We start from the raw sequence: 20,229 nt of genomic DNA, 5'->3' as shown, positions 1-20,229 counted from the left end.
GTGGGGTGAGTCCAGTGGCAGGGCACTGGCAACTAACTGGGTAGTTGCGGCTTGACGTGTGCCTGTGCCCAGAAGTGACTGACACACTTGGTCCCTAATCTCTAGGTGAAACATTTGTCACATCTGGCATCCACTCAGACCGGGGCCCTCAAACGATGAAAGATGGTCTCACCTGAGGGGTGAAGGTAAAGATCTGGTTCCTGATGACGTAGAGTTTCGAGGTTCCAAGGACACCAATGTGCCGATAAGGCCGCCCACTCAATTTCATAGTCTTATTCCTTCCTATTGGGAAAGGAGAAGAGAAATGGCAGTTGGGGCCAATGTAGTGGCACTAAAGCCAAGTGACTTCTGCTCACACTTTACAGGGAAAGTTTCTTTGGCTACTAAGCAGCCCACTGAAGGGGCTGGGTTTTCTAATACTGTTCCCCTTCTTGAAACTGGGATGAAACAGGTGCCAAGCCAGCACTACTGCCTTTGTTTCACACAAGAATCTGAACAGCATCCATTTAGCATCCATTCGAAATGAGACCATTACTGAAAGGAGTCAAATTGCCACTAGGAACATATGGAGTACTGAACTATAGTGCTTAAACTATGTCAGAAAAAGTCAGGAGGTCTCTCTCCGATGGCAGAGGAGCACTTTCTGTGGTTACAGAGGGGAATGAGAAGCATCACACCCACACCCCCCACACACCCACACACACACTCAAGTGCATAACTCTAAGGGAACCCTTCTAAGGGAGGTTCTTTTTCTCCCAAAAGATGTAAAGAATGACAGGCTGGGCTGTGGTGGCATCTCCCCCATGGGCACATGAAGCAAGTGCCCCCTTTTCCAGCCTCTCCACCTGGAAGCACTGGCCCACCTGCTTGCGACTTTGGTTCAGCTGTTTGGAACTAGCATCTTTTGGTCCCCCAGGACACCTCAATCCTTCAGAATCAAGATGCCAACCACCACAAATGACCTAAAATTGTCCAAACCTACCGAGCTTAGCATAGAGATGACTCAGAATCCGGCCTGGTTGAACACGGATAGGGTGAATGTCCGCAATACTCTGCACGTGGACCCCATGTCTCTCCAACAGCTCCTTAATGTGGTCAGTCTCGGCCAGGAGCGTCACTGAGAGGAAGGTGAAAGTCGTGTTGGCCTGGTCCTGACATGGCTTTCCTTTGGCCTGGACTTAGACAGGTCACAGGGTCACTTCTCCCGCTGCCTCATTCTACTCCCTGGGGCCTTGGTGGCCCCATACCTGATGCAGATTGTCAAGTGTCTGAGCACATCTCAAATAATGCCATACCAGAGTCTGTGCTCCTGATCAGGAGCAAAGGACAGGAGCAAGGACAGCAAAGAAGAGTGATCAGGCAGCGCATCCTGGCTGTGGACCCTGTAACAGGGTGGGTGTGAATGTGGAGGGCTCCTTTCCAGGAACAGATGGGAAAATGGGCCTGGTGGTAGGATATTGGAGTAGGAGGCAGCTTTACCATGCAGCTTAGGGCATGGCTGGCAATGAAAAGCCATCCCAGAATTGCTCCAACACAATAGGCTGGTCTGGGCCCTATCCCTGGCAGCCACAATTAGGCATCAAGCCAGCAGGCATCGAGCTCAGCTGAGAACTTGGGACTGTGGGGTTCAGGGTCCAGAACCTTCCTAGCCATCCTACTAGCCTTCCTGAGAAGTGACAGTGTTCTGAGACCCAGCACAGGGAGTGCTGAATCCAGAAGAGCAGGGCATGCTGGGAACTAGAGGGGGCTAAGAAAGCCCCAGAGCCCAGCCACTGGACCTACCAGCTGGGGTCCCCCAAATATGCAATCCATATAAATGCTACAGATACCTGAATGACACCTCTTCAGATTTCCTCCCTGATCTCCGCTATATCTCATAGTGAGGTAGAACTAATGGATGCTCAGTGTCCAATCTCCCCCCCCCCCACCAAAAAAACAGTAGCTTCTGCTACACACCTGTCCCCTCCAAAGCTTCCAAAAGTAGCAGAGACCCACAGGGCCCTGAGACACAAGGGCTCACTTTGGCTCACTCTCCAAAAAATTAACTCTGAGACTGGTGAGGTCTGAGATCCCAGAGCTGATGTGGAGAAGTTTCTGAACATTCATTCCCTGATTCCAGCTCAAAGCCTTTAGATTGTATCTTTTCCTCTATTCCCTTTTACAATTTGCACACAGGATCCAATCCCTTGCCCAACAGTTATCACAAAGCCTTCAGGATTTCAGGGCCACTGTGGGCTGTGAGAAGGCCAACTTCTAAGATGGAAAGCAACTGGTAAGATGAGAAGCAGAATCAGAGACCCAAATTCCACTGCCAGAGTCTGGACTGTTGTGAGCATCTCTTGGAAGGTCTAGCTGGTGTGACGTGGTCAGAGGTGAGAACTTGTAGGCTTCTGGCCATATCATGGTGGGTATACGAAAATGAATCTGAGGTCACAAGGGACTGTGTTACTCTTCTTCAAAACAGTGTGTTTGCTTTTATTTTTAAGAAAAGAGCCCCCCCACAGAGTTGAGGAGGGACCTGGGGTACTCCTGGTAATGCTCAGCTCGCTGGTACACTTATGTCAATGGTTGGGGGGGGCACGTAGTTATGGGCTCCAAAACAGGACCTGGCATATGCACTCTGATACTTGAGCCAGCCCCTCACCATTCATCATCATTTTCTTTTTTGGCTTTCTTTTGGGGGGAGCGCATACCTGGTGGTGCTGACTCTTGGCTCTGGGTTCAGTGATCTGGAGACCATAAGGGTTCCAGGGCTTGAACCTCAGTTGGTTCAAAAAAGCCCCTTACCTACATGTACTATATCTCCAGCCCCTCAACAATCATGTTCAATGCACAGAATACACAGCGTGAAGCCAGAGGGGAGCTGTAAGAAGGAGGCGAGCCTTGCCCTTATGTAACATACTGTGAGCATCCTGCAGAGAAAATAAGGCATCGCCTACCTAATGCGCCCCGTAATGCATTTGTCAGTATTGAAGATGCCCAAAAGGTATGGGAAAGGTGCCAGAGCCCTGGGGATTCCTTGCTGGAGAGGAGGTAGAGAGAGGAACTGCGAAGGTGGGTGCCTGCCAGGTGGGAGAGGAGGCAGGTGGAGGCGGTGCAAAGTAGGGCCAAGAGCCTTGGGGAGAAGTCAGGCCTCACGGGGAAGAAGTGCAAAATGCCTACTTGCTTTTGCACTTGCAACCAGGCTCTTGGTGTAGTTTTTGAAGAAGAATGCAGCTGGAGAAGGACACCCAGTGAATCACTCATATCTCAGCTTGCAGTCAGGGTGTAGGCACAAGAAAATAATTGCATTGTGCAAAGGAATGTGGTGCTGGAGAAAACTGGTTGCCTTTGGGAGCTATGAGTTATAGAAAGTGGTTCACAAAGTGACTGACGTAGAACACACATTAAATAGAAATCACGGGAGCCATTTTCAATGCAGATAATGTTAGCTTGAGAGCAGGGAGAGGGCTCAAGGCATTTACATGTGCTTTCATGCAGGATGCACTGGTTCAACCCTCAGCATCCCTGGCACTTCTAGAAGTGATCCCTAGCACTGATGGGTGTGGCCCCATAACCTTTCATTGCTGATTTTTAAGCCACACCCAGCAGTGTTCAGGGCTTATTCCTGGCTCTGTGCTCTGGGATCACTCTTGGCAGGGCTCATGGGACCAGATGGGGTGCTGGGGACAGAACCCAGGTTGGCCATGCACAAGACAAACACTTTATCCACTGCATTATCACTCTAGCCTCTAATATTGGTCTATCAAGCTTTCATACAAGTAGTAAACATGCTTTCAAACCTTGCACTACGACATCAGGTTTGACAGAAGTAGAAAATCTTCGATTTAAGGGATCAATCTCTCCAACAGCCAGGAATCCCTAGGAGAGAGCAACAGGATTACGATGATATACTGAGGGGACCTTCCCTGCTTCATGAGGTTCTGGAACCAACTCTCAAATTTCCTGCAATTTCAGGGCCCGGAGAGATAGCACAGTGGTGTTTGCCTTGCAAGCAGCCGATCCAGGACCAAAGGTGGTTGGTTTGAGTCCCGGTGTCCCATATGATCCCCCAGGCCTGCCAGGAGCTATTTCTGAGCAGACAGCCAGGAGTAACCCCTGAGCAATGCCGGGTGTGGCCCAAAAACCAAAAAAAAAAAAAAAAAAAGAAAAGAAAACACACCCACAAATTTCCTGCAATTCCATGCTTTTAGACTTCCCCATCAATCAATGCATTTTTGCTTGAAAACAGTGTACCAGAGAGCCATGGGCACATGCATTTCCAGTACGAATCTTCCAGACACCCTGACAGGTCTCCAGGGCTAGTCTAAACCCTACTGATTCTACCATGGGTGGGAACATCTGGTCCTGCAGTGGTTCTCAGGAGTGATGAATACACCAGCCTAGCCAAGTGCAACTCACTAGAGAGCCAAGAAGATGTCAGAGACAGTAACTGTCCCCCCAGTGGATGGTCGCACTGGGTTTTCCCAGGGTCCCTCGTGGCACCCAGGAAACCATTCCAATGTGTGCAGCCCACACGCGCCTACCTCTGCCAGCAGCGAGCTGAGTATGTACAAGGACTGGCCCCACAGATGAGGCAGCTTTCCCAGGGGTACTCTGTCCACTGTGTGTGGGTTCTTATACTCTTCATCTACCTGCAGGAGAAAAGCACAGGGAATGGAGGGGTAAAATAGCAGGGTGGGTGCTTGCCTTGATCTTGGTTGACCAGGTTGGATCCCCAGCACCCCACTCGTTCCCTTGCGCCTCATCAGGAGTGATCTCTGAGCACAGAGCCAAGAGAGAGCCCTGAGCTTCACCAGTTGTGGCCAAAGAAAGACAAGCATAAAGCCCAATACCAAAGAAAAAGCACATGGAAGCTTTGCCAAGTGCCATCCTTTACTCTTCCAGCACATTTCTTGCAAGCCAGGGCTCCAGAGACTGTCACTCTCAACCACTCCCGCTTCCCCTTCGTGTTCCCGACACTCCCCATAGCGCTGCTGAGGGCAAGAAGCAGCAAAGTAATCACTGGAAGGCCAGCCTTCCTGCTTCACAAATCAGAACAACAAGAACTCTTTCCTTCTGGCCTTGCATTTGGTTGCTTTAGGGGGCCAATGACCTAGTCCCACAGCTGATGCTCAGGTTTCTGGAGCCTCCCATCCCCGGGGGCAAACTCGATGTGCAATGCAAGATTACCAGAAGGTGGCGCTATTTATCGAGGACCAACCAAACACCGCCATCTACAGCACTAATTTTCCATGGGGCCTCTAGAAGCTGCATCCGCTGGAAGTTCTGACTCACTTGAATAAGCTCTAGCCTTCTCTCTGCTGGAAGGCACTGAGCAAACATTATCAAAATTAGGAGCCGCAGCGAGAGTACAGAGGGGTAGGGTGTTTGACATTCATGGCTTGTTTTTTTCTTTTTCTTTTTAGTTTTTGGGCCACACCCAGTAGCGCTCAGGGGTAACCCCTAGCTCTGCGCTCAGAAATCGCTCCTGGCAGGCTTAGGGGACCATATGGGATGCTGGGAATTGAATCCAGGTCCATCCCGGATCAGTCACATGCAAGGCAAACGCCCTACCACTGCACTACAGCCCCAACCATGCATGTGATCCCAGAGACCAGAGACAGGAGTAAGTCCTGAGCACAGTCAGGTGTAGCCCCAAAGCCAAAAAAATAAATAAAATAAAATGATAAAAAAAAAGTAGTCAGCAACCAACATACCCTGCTAGAATGCGAGACTGACCTTTGGGTTTAAGTCATTACAGCCAGTAACAGTTCCCTACAGAACACAAAAGTCTGTTCAGGGCAATAGGAATAGTTTCTCTTTCTCCAAAGGACAAATAGTGTCATGAGGAGAGTCCTTGTCTGCCTGCGCATTCAGCAATCATACTGTTAACATTTACAGACCATGTCACACTAGTAAACAGAAGCAAACCTTTGCCACTTAAATGCACGGAATGAAATGCCACTTGTCACCCCGTAGCACAACACTGCGTGCATAAGGAACTTTCCCCAAAGGTCACAGCAGTTATCTTAAAGTAATGGGTTACAGAGAAATGCTTTCTTCTTGCTGTAAGACACTTGGCAACACATTAGACTTTACAAGCAGACCCTACACCGAAGGTCCTGTGAGAAAGGGAGTGTAAGAAAGCGGCATAAAGAAAGAGCATAGGAGGGGCAATCAGTTTTGCTCTGCACCCCCTGCTCCCCATGTGGGCCTTCCCTACGTGGAGCCAGTTCGCAGATGTCCTGAGCCAATACTGTAGCTGCGCTCCCTCCATCCCAGAGACCAGCTTCTCACGGTGGCCTGCACAGCTGAAGACACTGAGCCAGGGCCCCGATAGAAGATGGGGGCTGCGACCTGCTAGGGGACATGGCGTTGGGTCTGTGTTAGGGGACACGGGGCCAGGGCCCTGCTAGTCTGCAAGCCTGAACATATTGGCTGGAAGATCCCATGGTCTGCTTCACTCCCTAGCCAGGTGTCCAGTCTGGGGCTGCACTTAGACCATCAATGGTCTCCTAGCAGCCTTGTGTATGATGTCTGTCCATCTGAGAGAAGGGATAAGGCTGATATCCAAGCTGAATGCTCCTTGGGTCAAGGGCTGTAGCTGCTCCATTTGCACCAAAGTATACAAACTCTGTGGGGAACCCCACCTGCATGCATTGGGGTACATCACCATGGTTTCTACATGACCCCAGTGTGATAGGGGGGATCTTTCCAGAGGTCACCTGGAAGCAGCCCATGCCAGCTGTGCTCAATAGTCAATGGCCTGCTAGCTTCCTCTGGGCACAGATGGGAAAAGAGGGCATGGTCGAGACAAACAAAAACGCAAAAGGCAGCATGTGAAATTTAGAAACAATACAGTTGCTGAGGGGGCCAGAGCAGTAAGACAATGAGTAGGGTGCTTGCCTTACATGAAGCTGACCCAGGTTCAATACCTGGCACCCCCTACGGTCACCCAAGGACTGCCAAAAATGGTCACCAAAAGTGATTCCTAAGTGCATGACTACATGTTGCCAGGGCTGTTCATCAGAAGGAAAAGCACAGCTTGGGCCAAGGAGCTCTCAAAGGGCTGGAACATGGGCATTGCATTGGGGAGTCTCAGGACTAATCACTCACATTGCAGGGTTCCCCCATTCCCACTCTACCTCTTTGGGAAAAATTCCCCAGCACCACTGGCTGTGAACCCCAACTGTTGGGTTACTGGTGCTGCCCTAATTAGTATTCAAATTCTACCCTAGGGTATGATCTGGTGATGGGATTACTGGATCCCTCCCTACTTGGTACTCCTTCTCCACCCTAGGATGTGGCCTGGTTCTTGCTAATAAAAGCCTGGGTTTTGTGAAGAAAGGGCTCATTCTTCAGTCCTCCACTAAGCTACCTTCCTTCTTAAGAGCAGAAGGCTTGTGTGGTGGGACTCCTGGATTGAGTGTTGGAATTCCTGAACCCATTCTTGCACCCTTTCACTGTGTGGATTATTTCCTGCATCGATGTTTGCTTCCAGACCTGTGTCTCTCCAGGTCCGAGTTTTGGAGCCTGGGGCTTTGCTTATACCCAACCCACTCAAAAAATGAGGAAGTTGGGGCCGGGCAGTGGCGCTAGAGGTAAGGTGCCTGCCTTGCCTGTGCTAGCCTTGGACGGACTATGGTTCGATCCCCCGGCGTCCCATATGGTCCCCCAAGCCAGGAGCGACTTCTGAGCGCATAGCCAGGAGTAACCCCTGAGTGTCACCGGGTGTGGCCCAAAAACAAAAACAAAAACAAAAAAAAATGAGGAAGTATAAAACAGTTTCTAGTACCTAGAGAGCATGAGCTAGAAGGGGCCCTTTTACCTTGCTCTATTTCTGGTCCAAAGTTCCCACTGTTCATTCTCTTGTGCCAAATCAAATGCCTATGGGCTGGGAAAGGCCTTTTTGACCCAGTGCTTACAGGTACTCAGGACCTCATAGAGAGGGGGAGAAGAAGGGTTTCCCAGCCCTTAAGAGTCCCTGAAACTGGGGTGAGGTCTCAGAGCCCCTGGCCATAGGAGTGGGCCACATTTCTGCACAGAACTCACCCTCAAGCTGCTATACAAACTCTGGTAGGCCCTGATCCCCCCACAGGCCCTGTCTGTCAGGGTTGGGGTGCTCTCTGAAGTCTCCACCTTCCTCTAATGCAACAAGGCAGCTGAGAAACACCAAGTGCAATGAAAGGAAAATGACTACAAGACCCCCAAAGCAGGACCTGTATTTAGGCTAATCATAAAGACTTTTAAATTTAACAAGACTGCACTGAAGGCAGCAGGATACCCTGATACTAGTTTTTGTGGGCCTCTTCCTAGAACTGGAGGAGTCCCTCTCTCAGCACAGAATGGCAGCCAAGGCATCCCTCACTGTTAGACCCAAATAAACAAAGGCTTCAAGCCCCCCTCCCCCGAAGAGTGCTCCCCATGCCCTGGGGAGATTCTGGCAGGTTCCTGGGAAGAAGAGGTGATGTGGGTGGAGAAGGGTGACCTTGCTTCATATGTGCATCCTCAGGGACCTTGGCAAGCTCCATCCAGCATAGACAGCTCCAAAGTCAGAACCTCAGGCCTAAACAGGTATTCTCTCAACACCTTGGCAACCACTGCTCCTGGGGAGACCATGACTCATGAAAGGGGCAATGCAACCCCCCCGAAAGGCCAAACAAAGTCTTGCTTCCCTCAGGTTACCTTGTGAGGTGGGATGGCATAGAGCTCGGGCACCAGGTGAATACCGTTCTTGCCTCGGATTAAGATTCCTTCCAGGGCTTCCTGGTATTCTTGGATCTGGAAAAGAACCCCCACATCCCCCCCAAATGATGTGAAAGAGGGCCGAGAATGCTGCTACTGCCACATGACACAAAAGCACATTATTCTGGCCACAAAGATTTCGGAGCAAGGATGCTGAGCCAGACACGTGCCCTGAGTCCCAATCCAAGTGGGCAAGGGGCGGGGAGGAACTCTCGCAAATTTCCATGTCCAGAGTCAAGGTCACAGCTGCCCATCCCCTCACAAAGTTTGTGCTTCTCGCAGCTGTATATCTGGCCTTGCCAGTGAGATTATATACTACTTGCAATGGAGATCAGATCTTAAAATAGCAGTTCTCATTGCCACCCACTGGTACTTTTCCACACATAAGACCCTCATTCAAACATTTCTTGCTCAAGAAACAGCTTCAGAAGAAAATTGATATGAGGCCGCAGAAGCTGGGCACTGTGACCAGCCTCAGAAGGAGCCAATGTGGTGCCTTGCTAGAGCATGTCATTTGGGCTTCATTTGGTTTGAGGGTCACACGAAGTGGTGTTCAGGGATCTCCCCTGTGGTCAGAGGACCATAGGTAATGCCAGGGACAGAATCCAAGTCATCTGTGTGTAAGGCAAGTATTCTACCCCTTCACTATCTCTCTGTCCTCCTAGAGCACATATCTTACATGTGGAAGGCCTGCTTTCAATCTCCAGCAGCACACACACACACAGACACAGAACACAGAGATAATCTCTCTATTAAGTCTGCCATGAAAAGACAGGCGATAGAATCCTTTCTATTTAAAGTCCTTTAGACCTATATGGATATTGAACACATTTCCCCCTTTTAGGGCCCTTTTGTAGCTCCTTTTCTTTGCTTATGAATCTTGTGCAGAAGCTAGGACTCGATAAGAGTCAGTGGGAAGAAAAGCAAGGAAGAAAGTCATAGAGTCTATGAGGCTGAGAAACAAAGGAATCAAAGCAGCAGTCTTTTAAATTATTATTAAATCTCCTTAGCTTTTTGGTTGGGGGGGGTCATTTTGGATCTTCACCAAGCCTGTTTAAAAGTGAAATTTAAACTGACTCCGTTTTTGTGACCATTCAGTTTGGTGGTAATAAGACAGGCTTTAAGAGCATCAGTGAAGCCTGAGCAGAAGATTCAGCAGGAGGGAGACATGAACATTCCAAGCACACTGCCCACTCAGAAGCCAAAATAAATGTCTGTGTGCTCATTCCACCATAGGGCAGGGGAACAAGGCAGGCTGGAGAAGCCCAGCCAGGATGGGTCACTCACACAAGCTTGTCCTACACCCATGTAAGCTGCTCTCCCAAGTGTGTTCAGAGCTCAGCATACCTGTGCAGTCAATGATAAAAAAACCTGCACATATATGCACGCAGGACCTACTTCCGGGTCTCTCACTATGAATGCAATACAGGCAACATGGTGGGAAGTGAACAGAAATCATCTCTAACTGGTTCCTGCCACAGTGAAGTAAAGGGTTAGACACAGCGTGTCCCATGCTGTTATGTGGGTTCATGACCCTTTGTGTTTGTTTAGGGCCCACATCCAGTAGGACTCCCAGTTTTGTGCTCCAAAATCCCCCCATGGTGCTCGAGGGACCATGTGGTGCCAGGAATAGAAGCCAGGCCTCCTACAATCTAAGCCCAGCTAGTTCTTGGCTCCAGGTCCAGCTTTTAGGGTCAGAGAATGCTCTCCTAAGATCTGATGAGCAAGGAGGAGTGTCAGGACACATGAGCAGAGGGAGAGATACTGGGCTTGCCCATTCAGGGCACCAGAAAACTGCAGAGTGCTTCATTCTGGCACTCAACAGGGACACTCAAAAAGGAAGCAAGTAGTGAGCAATGAGGCAATGCTGGGGAAAATCAGGATTGGCTCTTCACATCTGTGAAGAGCCTGCACCACACACCACCCACACACACACACACACCTACATCTGCGAAGAGCCTGTACCACACACACCACACACACACACACACACACACACACACACACACACACACACACACACACACACAACACACCCCTGCACCTTGTCCTGCAATCAAGAAGCCATTCAAAGCATTGTTCCAAGGCAGTGGCAGCATTGAATGGTCTTTTAAGATAATCACTCTGGCCAAGGTGTCCTGATTAGAAATAGCAGGGAGCAAGGCTGGAGCAGTGAGAGCCAGTTGGGAGGTTTCCATTAAATAAGACATTAGCTACGAGGGCCCTTCAGCTCCAGCTCAAAACAGCAGCCACCAGGCTGTTGAGCAAAGCACAATAGCAACCAGGGAATCTGGCTGCCACCCAGCTCCTGGACAGGCCCCTGAACCTTGTCTTCTGAGACTGCTGCCTATGCACAGTGCCCCTTCCCTGGAAGGCAGGGATTCTCTGAACCATCTAGTGTTACTTGGCCAGTTCTGGGCAGAAGCCTCAAGGAAGACCAACAGCTGCTGTGTTCTAGGGGGAAGATGAACACCACCTGTGTACTAAAGCTCTGTTTCCTCCATGGACTGGTTGGCCTGGCTGGCAAGATAATCTTGGCTGTCTATAGGAGCAGATTTTGGCCCACCCGAGCACTGCCTCAAAAGCATATGAAAAAAATCTCTACTGCTTGGGGCTGGAGTCATAGCATAGTGGAGAGGGCATTTGCCTTGTGTGCGGCTGACCTAAATTTGACCCCCGGCATCCTATATAGTTCCCTGAGCCCTGAGTCAGGCATAACCCCTGAGTACTGCAGGGTATGGCCCCAAAACAAAAACAAAAACAAAAAAACCCCAAAACCAAAAAAAACCACTGTTGCTTAAATCCCTCAAGTTTGGGGGGGGGGATATGTTCAGAGGAAATTGGCACAGTGCCCTAATTGCCTATCTAATCAGGTCCTCCTAGTTACCAGCACCTCAGTGGTCCCAGCCTCACTCACCTGCACAGCATCACCGGTGAAGAGTCCGTCTATAATGAAATAAGTCCAGAACAAAGGCCATTCACACTCAATGTTCTCAAAGAGCTTGAGCTCAGCAGGGTCATAATGCAGTCGATTTGGGTCCTGAAAACAAACAACAGGTGGAGCTTCTAGAAAGGTCAGTTTGCACATCCCTTAGAAGTAGAACTCATAGGGCCAGCTTGCTCCGTTTCTCATCTGACTACAGGACCTAGAATCTGCTAACAGGAGATGTTCTGCTTGATTGGGGCCAATAGTCAGCAGAATAAATCAGAAATTTACACAAGACTCTCTATAGTTTATTACATTACAGCCTGCTATATCTTTAGCAAATAAACAGCAATTTGCTAAGCACAGGGCTTGGCAGCCTGCTTTATTGATATCATTATCTCAGCCTCTGTGACACAGCAACACAACGAGAAGCCCGCGGTTGGTCCTTTCAGAGCATGTGAGATCCAGAACTGTGTGTCTATACGTGGTTGCAAACCGCCAGCTTGCTGCCCTCTTGATGATCTTGCTATTCTACTCAGCCTCACTCCATGCTTGCTGCCTCCAAAATGAACGCGTCCCTTTCCAATGTTCCAACATGTAATTATAATCAATAGAGGAAGCACACCACCGTGGCAACTTGGCACCAAACAGCCCAGGAATGAGAAGAAACAATATTTAAATCCAACCTCTCTTGGGGTTTTATAACCATCACGCAGGAAACGGCAGCATCCATATCGACCCTGAGAAGATACAGAAAAATCACTTTCATTGAAGGAACTCAGCAGCAGATCTTTGCCTTTTCATCATAATTCAAGTCAACCTATCAATTTCTTTCCTGGTTTTTTTGGGGGGAAGAGGGTGGTGATTGGACTCAAACTCAATCCTTCATATCTATCTATCTATCTATCTATCTATCTATCTATCTATCTATCTATCTATCTATCTATCTACTATCTATCTATCTCTATCTATCTATCTATCTATCTGTCTGTCTGTCTATCTATCTATGAGCCATGTCTCCATTCCCTGTGAGTCTTGATAATGAAATAATGAAATGTGTACCCTGTATTCTCTACTATTAGTCCAGACCATGTTCTTAATTTTTTTTTATTTTTACAAGCAATCCCTGGAGCTATTTGGGAGCTACTCCTGACTCTGTGTCCAGGAGTCACTCTGGGTAGCACTCAGAGGACCATGTGGGTGCTGGAGATCAAATGAGGGTCTAATCTATGCAAATCAAACACTTCACCCTCTGTACTCGTTCTCCAGCTCCCAAAGTCACTGTTAAAGTCAAAGCGATAGTTAAACAGACAGGTCACACTTTTTCGATGCAGGAGGCTGTTCCATCTTGACACCAGGTGGTTCTCTCAGCAAGACAAGGAATGAACCCCAAGACAAGGGTAGAGTCTTAAGCAATGCTGGTTGCGGCCCCAAACAAACCCGAACCCAAAGTTCCCTTTCAGTGATGTCAACTGTCAAGTCAGGGCGTTGTACAACAATGGAAGGGCTGCACTGTCACTCTGGCCATTTCAAGGAAAGATGCAAAGGGTCCCCCTCACTACTGGGAAAGTTGCCAAGGCAGAAACTTGGGGGACTGCTTCTCCCTGGAAACCTGGAAGCTTGAGGAAGTTCCACAAAGAACTGGGTGCGGAGGTGAGTGCTTTCTGAGTGCCCAGAAAAAGGAGCCCTGAGCCAACACTTTCTCCATCTGCCTCCATGAGCTCTGCATGGCAACACTGGGTGTTCCTTGCCTAGTCTGGGGGCAGGGGAAGGGTTTAGTGCTGACCGCCTGTAGAGGAAATCTCGCCCCCTGGTGGCCACGCCTGGATTATTCTGGAAGCTGCTCCTCTGTCAACCTTTCATTTGCAGCCCCTTTTCAGGACAGATTCCTTCTTCACATTGAAGTTGACACAAGACAGTCCCTTTCTTTGGGGGATGTGAGTGAAAAACTTTTCACTCCTTCTTTCCAAGGTGGCAATATTTTTCACCCACTCTCAGTAGGATCACCAACATGCAGATTTTGGCGGAGGAAGCTTTGACCATTTAACTGTTAATGTCAGCTGACTGGAGGATTACATAACATTTTCCATGTGGTGAAATGTGTCAGAGTTACTGCATTTTTACCTCAGAGAAGGGATGTTCTTAACTTCACCGAATATCGACATTTTCAAGTCCCCTGGAATGGTATGTAAAGTCTGACAACTTTTTTTCAGGACTTGAAGCTTTTAAGAGATTCTCAGAGGATTTTGTCCGTGATGTATCAAGAGTTCAAAAGTGGGCCCGGAGAGATAGCACAGCGGCGTTTGCCTTGCAAGCAGCCGATCCAGGACCAAAGGTGGTTGGTTCGAATCCCGGTGTCCCATATGGTCCCCCGTGCCTGCCAGGAGCTATTTCTGAGCAGACAGCCAGGAGTAACCCCTGAGCACCGCCAGGTGTGGCCCAAAAACCACAAATAAAGAGTTCAAAAGCTCCATGTGACAGTAGTAGTATGAACTGAGGTTCAAAGGCGATAAACTGGAGTCAAGCTTTACTCTCCGAAGAGAATATTTGAGACTATCTTGCTGATGTTAACTCTGCTTTGGACTCCTCCCTTTAGGAAGCCATCAAGATTGGCCCAACCACCAATATCACGGAAAACCCAGGCGTGGAAGAGCTTCTCTATGTCATGTGGTCCCAGGGGAAGAATGGCACCACGGTGACCACTGCTTACCTGAAGCTTGGAAATAATCTCATTTTTGGTCACATTCACGAGGTTCACATCTTCTACTGCAAAGGCCGGGAAAGAAATAATGGAAAGCAACCCCGAGTCAATCTCTTTCGACGTGGATGCTCTGGGCAACATGGAGAACAGAATCGACTAAAAAGCAAAGAGGCAGCTCTAAGCAGAGAAAACTATGAGTAATCGTATCTAGAAACTAAAAATGACCCTAGCACTAAGGAAACATTCCAATTCTTCTGCCCATTTGGAGTGGAGATTTGGCCTACCGATATGGCTCCTGGGCTATGTCACCTACCCAGCCAAAGCCAAAACTTCTTGTGCTGTGGAAAAGCAGAGGGATGCAGAGCATGGACAATAGCCTCTAGTTGACTCTGGGACTTGGAAACAAGCTGGCAGAACAGCAGGGGAACCTGTATCAGTATGCGAGGACTTCTGTGTGTGGAGACAGTGAAAAAGGGCACACATACAGGGCCATCACTAAAAAAGTCCGTGAAATGTCACCAACTGCACGGTAAATCAGATTCCACAGTAAAAATGAATCAAATCCAGAAGACCTATGGACGCTCACCTATTCAGTAAATAGAAGTAGTTGATTTATTTGGGGGCAAGAGGTTGGGACACACCCAGTAGTGCTCAAAACCTACTCCTTGGCTCTGTGCTCAGGGATCACATCTGGCTCAGGGGACCATATGGAGACTAAACCTGGATCAGCTGCACATAAGGCAAGAGCCTTAGCTGCTGTGCTACCTCACCAATCCCCAAATAGAAGTACTTTTGTACTACAAAGCTATAGTAATTAGGAGAGTATTGAACTGTGATAAGACAGACACTCAGATCACTGAAATATAATTGAAAACCAAGAGGCAGATCCTCAAGTATATGGGCAGTTAATTTTCAATAAAGGGCAAGGGACTAAAGAGATAGTATAATGGGTAGGGTGCTTGCTTTGCACACAGTCAACTTGGGTTCTATCCACAGCATTCTATATGGTCCTCTGAGCACCACCAGGAGTGATTACTGAGTGCTGAGGTGGAAGTAACCCCTGAGAACTTCTAATTGTTGCCCACCTCCAAAAAAGCCAAAATATGAAAGGGCAAAACACATAAAGTGGAGCAGGGACATTAGTGCACAGTAGGGGACTCTGATGAATGGAATGGTGCTGCGCACATTGTATGCTTAAATTCACACTGAGTGAAAAAAATTAGTAGAAGTAGTTTAATTATAGAGAGAACAGGTACCTTAATGGCACTATAATTTGACCACTGTAGAATAAAGGGGGCTGATATTATCAGGAAAAGTTGGGGAGGGGGAGGGAAGGGACCTAATATGTACAGACATGAGATCACACCATTGCATCATCCACTTCTCAAATATTCCAAAGGAAGCAGGAATTCGGGTTCTATGTGCAATTCACATATGTGAACTCACCCTCCAAGAACATACTCAACTCCAAAAAATATGCAACCAGGACTGGAGTGATAGCATAACAGGACGGGTGCTTGCCTTGCAAGTGACTGACCTAGGTGAGATTCCCAGCATTCTCAATGGTCCCTTGAGTCTGCCAGGAGTGATTCCTGAATGCAGAGCCAGAAGTAACCCTTGAGCACCACCAAGTGTGGCCCCAAAAACAAACACAAAATCATGCAGCCAGTATATGGCAAAGCGAGGCTTCTAAGCCAGGTCTTCAGGTTCATAAAGCGCACACAACTCTCACTAGACAAATGGTCTTCTGTGGACTTTACAGACTGGCTGACCTGTAGAACTGGGTTAATCCACAGGCACAGACAGATGGAAAACCACTGATTTCCCTGGGTTTTCTATCTGCAGGTCCACAGACTGGTTGATAGGACAGGCACCGGTCCACATGTGTAATAAGGTTGAAGACCCTGCACTAGACAATACATCCATTAGAACGCAACCAGCTTGAGTCTATGCAACTATACTCCACCAATTCTCCAGAAAGGAATTAGGGGTATAGAGAATGAAGATGGAGGGGATTCTTCAGTTTCAGCAAAACCTTAGTTTACTGCAGTCACTAACCACCCCATGCCAGCTCTTTTAACTAGTCTCCACTGTCCCAGTGTCCCAAGCTGGAAGCTCACTGCTCACTGGCACAGCACTGCGCATACCACAGGCCTTGCTAAGCAAGATTTGGCTGTTTGATCAGTGACTGACATACTGTCTGCTTAAGGGATCCTCCTGGCTGGCACCAAATTATTCCTTTCTCTAACCTGGACTCCCCCAAGCTCTACCAGTTTGCCAGTTTCCCATCTTATCTTTTCCCCACTCTCCATTCTGTATCTGCCCCATGCCCAATTTGGGGGCATCATGGAAAGCAATCTCAGCAGAACCCCCCCAATGTGCTCAAAGAAACAAGATTCCCCCACCCTACCCTCCAAAATAAGGTTACCTTCATGGTTGACAACACCATAGTGCCTTGGGTTCTAGAAACAATTCTGGCCTTCCAATATGTTCTCATGAACTCATTTAATGTACTCTGATCCTCACCTGATGTGGGGTGAAGGGTAAGTTCCCCAGATGCCCATGTTGTGGGTGAGAGAACTGACCACAATGCAAAGGGCCACCAAGCTAAAAGACTCTGGAGCTATAAAGCGAGTGTTACCTGGCAGTGTTCGACCTCATCAGGCAGGACATGGATCACTGACTTGCGCCCTCCATGGGCTCCAAAGAGGTCCAGCTCATCGATTGCCTCAAGTGCTGCCTACAAACATACATGAAAGTTACTTCCATCCAGTGAACATCCACTCCCCTGTCTCCTCCTTTGACATTGATAATCAAGCACACAGGTTTGGCTGAAAGCAAAGTGCATCTTTAAAATTCAGCTGGGGACACAATCATGTTTTAGCCTGATTGCCAGTGGATTGCAACTTGCCTCTATGTTGCTGCTCACGACAAGAATAAGTGAGAAAGAGAAAATAGAAAATATTTGCCCCAATCAAATTACTGGTCTACCAAAAAAATGAAATCTTAACAAGTCCATATTGTATGTGTATGTGGTGGGGAGAGGGACATTATGTTCATGGTTCAATTTCTTTCACCTATTTTATCTTCCTGTATAATCCATTTTTATTTATTCTTGTCTTTAATAATATATTTTATCAAGCATAATGATTACAAACATGTTTGCAATTGGGTTTCATTCATAAAAAAGAACACCCCTCTTCACCAGTGCAACATTTCCACCACCAATGCTCCCATCTACCTCTCTCCCCCCCACACCTGTATTCTTTCACCTATTTTAGCAATGAACTTCTAATCCTAGCATTTCTAGCACTGAGGCGATAAATGCTTGGGCCAAGAGGATTGCTCAGTGGGCTAGAGCACATTCTGTACACAGGGGAGCCCCAAAGTCAATCCAGCACCACCTGGTCCCCTGAGTACAACTGGGAGCGGCCTCCAGGCACATTGCCAGGCAGAGCTTGTGAGCACCATTGGGTGTGGCTTCCAAGCAAGACTCAAATTAACTCTTAATATTAAGATAAATATTTAATTTCACTGAAACTGACAAGAAAATATTTATTATTGCATAAAAATCCTTAGCACCGGAGTCTGGACAATATCTGAAAACATGCTTCCATCTGAGGAGGGAGGGAAGCTAAAGTCGTGGCAAGAGATGTAAGAACTGGTGGCAGTCAGCATTTACCCCAAGGGTCATGTTGTGTTTAACCTGAAGAAATTTTTTTATGATTTAATATTTATTAAATTGAATCACTGAGATACAAAGTTGTTCATGATTGAGTTTCAGCCAGACAATGAACAACACTCATCTCTTCACCAGTGCACATTTCCCATCACCAATATCCCAAGTTTCCCTCCTGTCCTCTCCTCTGACATCCCCACTGCCTGCCTCGATGGCAGATTTTTTTCTTCTTTCTTTCTCTCTCCCTGCTTCTTTTTTTTCTTTTGGGACCTGTGGTTTTCAATAGTTACTGAAGTGGTACCATGTATATCACTTTCTCTCCTGTCAGCACTAAGTTCTTGTCCAGAGTGATCATTTACAACACTCATTGTCATAGACATCCCTTCTTTGTTCTAAGTTCATTTTCCTGCTATTTGTGGCAAACTTTCTGCCATGTACCAGTCCTCCTGGCACTCATCTTTCATTTTTGTATACTGAAAAATTATCTTTCTTTTCTATCTTCATGCTATCTTTTTTTTCTTACACCCTGCTACTGAATCAGATCATTCTATGTCTATCCCTCTTCCCTAATTTCACTCAGCATAATACTCTCTACATCCATCCATGCAGAAGCAAATCTGAAGAAGTTTGTTCATGCTCTGCATTTGGATACCGTTGGAAGAAGCTCCTGGTGTCCCCCATCCTGCCCATATATTTCAACCTAGCCAATTTCTCTTGTTTGCGCTATATGACTTGTCTGATCTTTGAATTTATAAGTCCTACCATTCCAAGTGGTCTCACTCCAATTCTACTTATTAGTGACCTGGAAAAAACTGGGGATGGGGTTTCCATGTCTAGTTTCTCAACCAAATGCACAAGATTCAGCCAGGACAGCCATGGCTCATAAAGGCCAGCACTCCCTTCCTGGAAGATGTTGGTGCAGGAAACCTATCATTCTTCACCTATCAGTGGAGTTGATCAAGGCCACTAGAGTTGATTGCTTGCTGTTGACTTTAGAATCCTGTACTAGAGGGCTAGAGAGGTGGTGCTAGAGGTAAGGCATCTGTCTTGCAAGCACGGTTTGATCCCCCATGTTCCATAAGATCCCCCCCAAGCCAGGGGTGATTTCTGAGCACATAGCCAAGAATAACCCTAAGTGTCAAACAGGTGTTCCCCCCAAAAAAACCCAAACAAAAAAACAATATTGTACTAATATAGTAAACACATAGCCCAAATGGTCAGACCCAAATCACAGCAGTAAAAATACACAGGAAGAAAGAAATCAAAGCCCAGAGAGAGGGATCATCACCTTGGCCATTCCAACAGAGCTCGCATTCAATTCAGGGATGCCTTGATTTGTCTTATCACCACGCTCCCACATTCCATAGTCCTGGAGGAGAAAAAAGGGAAAGTGTCAGGGTAGAAGGAAAGGTGTCTGAGGAAAACCATGAAATCACGATTTCTTTTTTGTTAACACAGGCAGCATGAAACACAAATAAGTCTCTCAAAGGCTGCCAGCTTCTCTGCTTGACATAACCAGGGTGCCTTTGTCCTTGACACCAATTCATCTGACTCTGTGCAGGCTTTGGAAAGTAAATGCTCAAGAGAAACAAAACTACATGCAAAAAAACACTCTCAAATGTCTTACTCCTCAAAGTCACTGGTGTGTAAGAAACTCTTGTGGAGAAGAAAATGGTGTATTCATCTTCAAATCAAATAGAATGCTGCTTAGTTGAGCCCTTTCCACTGATATGAAATTGTAGCCTGGAATAAAGAAAGTAACAAATGGGCTCTGACTATTTGCAGCCAACCAAACCACTCACGATCACTAGGGGTACCTCTAGTTTACCACTCAGGGAAAATGCTCAGCACATAATGAGAGCCAAAATCTAACCTGAAGCAGTAAACACTGAGGGCCAGGCTTTCCCCCTCAGTTCAGAACATTCATTCCATTTAGATAACATGATAGGCACATATTGAGTCTCTATTATTCCAATTTCCATTTTAGAAACCCAAGCATCATTTGGCAAGACTGCTCTGTAGATGCTTGGATGATAGCAAGCCCAAGATTTGGATTGAAGACCAAATTTCACTGTTGAATATTTTTAATCTCTAAAAATGATCATTTCTTTATCTGAATAACAATTTATGTATTTAAGCATCATGGGGTTACAGAAATGTTCATAGTTGGGTTTCAGTCATAGACTGTAAACCGCC

The 20,229-nt window shown here is 47.4% G+C and overlaps 1 protein-coding gene across 1 annotated transcript in view; it reads right to left on the bottom strand.

The window, feature by feature from the left end:
* The window catches only part of PHKA2 (phosphorylase kinase regulatory subunit alpha 2), a 68,568-nt gene that overhangs the window by 28,685 nt on the left and 19,654 nt on the right, over window positions 1-20,229 (bottom strand). Inside the window, exons 6-15 of the mRNA XM_049766780.1 lie at window positions 19,322-19,402; window positions 16,996-17,094; window positions 14,364-14,510; window positions 12,340-12,393; window positions 11,645-11,767; window positions 8,668-8,763; window positions 4,527-4,634; window positions 3,783-3,861; window positions 983-1,117; window positions 173-282 (exon numbers count right to left, since the gene is read on the bottom strand). Coding sequence (XP_049622737.1) covers window positions 173-282; window positions 983-1,117; window positions 3,783-3,861; window positions 4,527-4,634; window positions 8,668-8,763; window positions 11,645-11,767; window positions 12,340-12,393; window positions 14,364-14,510; window positions 16,996-17,094; window positions 19,322-19,402 — 1,032 coding nt within the window. The remainder of the gene's footprint in view (window positions 1-172; window positions 283-982; window positions 1,118-3,782; window positions 3,862-4,526; window positions 4,635-8,667; window positions 8,764-11,644; window positions 11,768-12,339; window positions 12,394-14,363; window positions 14,511-16,995; window positions 17,095-19,321; window positions 19,403-20,229) is intronic.

The sequence above is a fragment of the Suncus etruscus genome, chromosome X (assembly GCF_024139225.1).
Source record: "Suncus etruscus isolate mSunEtr1 chromosome X, mSunEtr1.pri.cur, whole genome shotgun sequence".
In the NCBI taxonomy this organism is placed as follows: Eukaryota; Metazoa; Chordata; class Mammalia; order Eulipotyphla; family Soricidae; genus Suncus; species Suncus etruscus.
The sequence above is the reverse complement of the archived record's forward strand: the minus strand, read 5'-3'. Positions and strand labels throughout refer to the sequence as shown.